Source organism: Branchiostoma floridae, chromosome 6, assembly GCF_000003815.2.
Source record: "Branchiostoma floridae strain S238N-H82 chromosome 6, Bfl_VNyyK, whole genome shotgun sequence".
Taxonomy (NCBI): Eukaryota; Metazoa; Chordata; class Leptocardii; order Amphioxiformes; family Branchiostomatidae; genus Branchiostoma; species Branchiostoma floridae.
Genome location: NC_049984.1, coordinates 23,337,584 through 23,340,365, shown reverse-complemented (window position 1 = coordinate 23,340,365; position 2,782 = coordinate 23,337,584). Strand labels below are relative to the sequence as shown.

The following is a 2,782-nucleotide window of genomic DNA, read 5'->3' as shown; positions in this document are numbered from 1 at the left end:
TCAACGTTAAGTTCAGCCGAAGAATGGAGGGGCTGCAATCGACAAGTAGGTCGGCTACTTCAGCACCTTGCCGAGTTAGCCACCGCATGCGTACGCGCTGGAAATGTTGTAGCTGAAGATAATTACGACATTCTCTGTGAAGAAGAGGATAAGCTGTCTGAGATTGTCTCCAAGACGAGAAGGTTTGGGGTACCAGAACTTTGTCTGTTCTATTTCATTTCAAACCATACAGAAGAGGACGGTGGTGAAAACATCGGGGAAGTCATCATGCCGCTTGCTGGTCCGGCCTACGCTCCCCCCTCACCAGGTGTCAGTAGGAGCCCATGGCACACGCCCCCCTCCGGGCCTCCCCACATCTCAACAGAAGCCCTCGCCTCTCCCGAAGGCAAACCCGTCCCCAGCAAAATGTCGAAGTCGGCGGCCCTGGAGTTGAGCCCGGTCGCTTTGCCGGACCTGCCAGCGTCATCATTTCTGACAGTCTCGGCTTCGTAGTAGACAGGGGAAACAAAAGGATACAAGTCTTCAATATGGAGGGGGACTTCGTATCGGAGTTTTCCACAAGAACAGCAGGAGACCGGAGAAGCAGTATCCCGAATGGAATAGCCGCGGATTCAGAGAGCCAGCTTTGGGTGACGAACTCGTCCGGTGACGTTACCGTGTATGACACAAGAGGATGCCACATCAAGACAGTCAAGACGAACGGGGAGCCATGGGGCATCGCGTATGACAACAGAAACGACCGTGTGATCATCACGGACGTCCGGCAACACTGCGTCATCATTCTCCGCACAGACGGCTCGCCATTGGCCACGCTGGGGACTATGGGTAGGGACGACTACCAGTTTGACACGCCGTCCTACGTAGCTGTCAATCTTCTTGGTGACATCATAGTGTCGGATTGTCGGAACCACTGCGTCAAGGTCTTCGATGAAAGCGGGCGCTTCATGTTTAGGTGAGAATTAACAAATGTCATGTCTTTTATCAAACCACGTTGGTATCATTAGGAAATAACTATTGCGTTGCTCATCGGTTATTGAGACTGCGTCGACGGCACGTGTGTGTGCGTGTGTGTGTGTGTGTGCGTGTGTGTGTGTGTGTGAGTGTGTGTGTGTGCGCGCGTGTGTGTGTGTGTGTGTGTTGTGTGTGTGTGTGTGTGCGTGTGTGTGTGTGCGTGTGTGTGTGTGTGTGAGTGTGTGTGTGTGCGTGTGTGTGTGTATGTATATGTGTGTGTGTGTGTGTGTGTGTGTGTTGTGTGTGTGTGTGCGTGCGTGCGTGTGTGTGTGTGTGCGTGTGTGTGTGTGTGTGTGCGTGCGTGCGTGTGTGTGTGTGTGTGTGTGTATGTGTGTGTGTGTGTGTGTGTGTGTGTGTGTGTGTGTGTGTGTGTGTGTGTGCATTCGCGCATGCCTGCGTGAGTGAGTTTGAGCACGAAAACTTGAGGAGGCATAAATGGTTTGCTTTGATATTCGGGACTTGGTTAGGTCTTGATGATGATACATGTATCTCGTTTTTATCAAACTGCGATGCTGATCGGTAGACTTATAACATGTCATCCAAGCTTGCTTGCTGTCCATTCATTAATTGATGGTCGATAATATCTTAAGTCTATACATGGCTTTCAAGTAGTCATTCAGTCTACCCTACTTTGCACCGGAACAATTTGAAGCAGGACTTCGTTATTGTACCATTATCCAGGTTTGGCGGGAAAGGTTCCGAAGATGGCCGCCTGAGCTACCCCCGTGGAGTTTGCGCAGACGAGTTCGGCAACATCATCGTGGCCGACTACGGAAACGACCGAGTGGAACTCTTCGACAGTAACGGGAAATTTCTGAAGCACGTCGCCAGTATTGGGTGGCCGGCGGCGGTTGCTCTAGGGGCCCAGGGTTAGCTACTGGTAACCAACGACTGTAAGCATAAAATGACAATCTTCAGCCATTACCAGAGAGTGTCGACAAGTGACAGTCTCAGTCTGTGCTGTAGCATTCGCTCACTGTATGATGGAAGATTGCCCAATGTCTGAGATACCGTTCTGGCTGTGTTTTATGTGCCCTCACTTATAATAACTGAAAATACTTTTGATGCATGTGTACGAGTTTTGGTATGTGGGTAGGTTTTGAGGTCACGAAATATAACGATTTGGGGCCCCTAGCAGTATTTACAGGTACTGCGTCCTCGTTTACCGACCGATACCCCCTTTTTGAAAGTAGAATGGTATTGTCCATGGACAGCTGGTTAGCCGAACACCATGTAAATGATTACATCTGTGATGGGTGTTCTCACCTTTGACGACCTTGGTTCTTTCTGACTCACGAAAAGCAATAAGAGGGATATATAAACAAGTAACTTTAAATGACGAACCAAGAATTCAAAGATTGGAACATGTAGCGGGACTTATCAACATGTGCGTGATATGTATAGGTATATTTTTGTATGTAATAAAATTGACATAAGTATCTATTCCTGAGTGTATGCACTTTGTAACTACGTAAACTAAATTATGATTGTAGCTACTAGCTATACATGTAGATGTCACATTTACAATTTCGAATATTTGCGATTCTTCTTGTGCATATCTAGTAAATACCTGTATGGAAATATTGATCATATGTCAACAGACAATTTATTCTGAGGGATGAAACGGCATAAATTATACACAAAATGTGTCACAAATGAATTACCGGTCGTAGGACTATTTGTTACAGGATGGCAATTTTTAGTCCGGCTTTCTTAATATCACTTTTTGAGGCATAAGAGTTGTTTCTTGAGAATAAGTCTCGATGGCGAA

At 47.2% G+C, this 2,782-nt stretch overlaps 1 protein-coding gene across 1 annotated transcript; it reads left to right on the top strand.

Annotated features, from left to right (window-relative positions):
* The first annotated feature begins 65 nt into the window (after positions 1–65).
* LOC118418565 (tripartite motif-containing protein 3-like) lies at positions 66–2,479 on the top strand. The gene is made up of 2 exons (XM_035824555.1): positions 66–952; positions 1,693–2,479. Exons 1-2 carry the CDS (start codon positions 324–326, stop codon positions 1,883–1,885), a joined length of 822 nt encoding a protein of 273 aa, XP_035680448.1. The 5' UTR covers positions 66–323; the 3' UTR covers positions 1,886–2,479.
* The last annotated feature ends 303 nt before the right edge of the window (positions 2,480–2,782 follow it).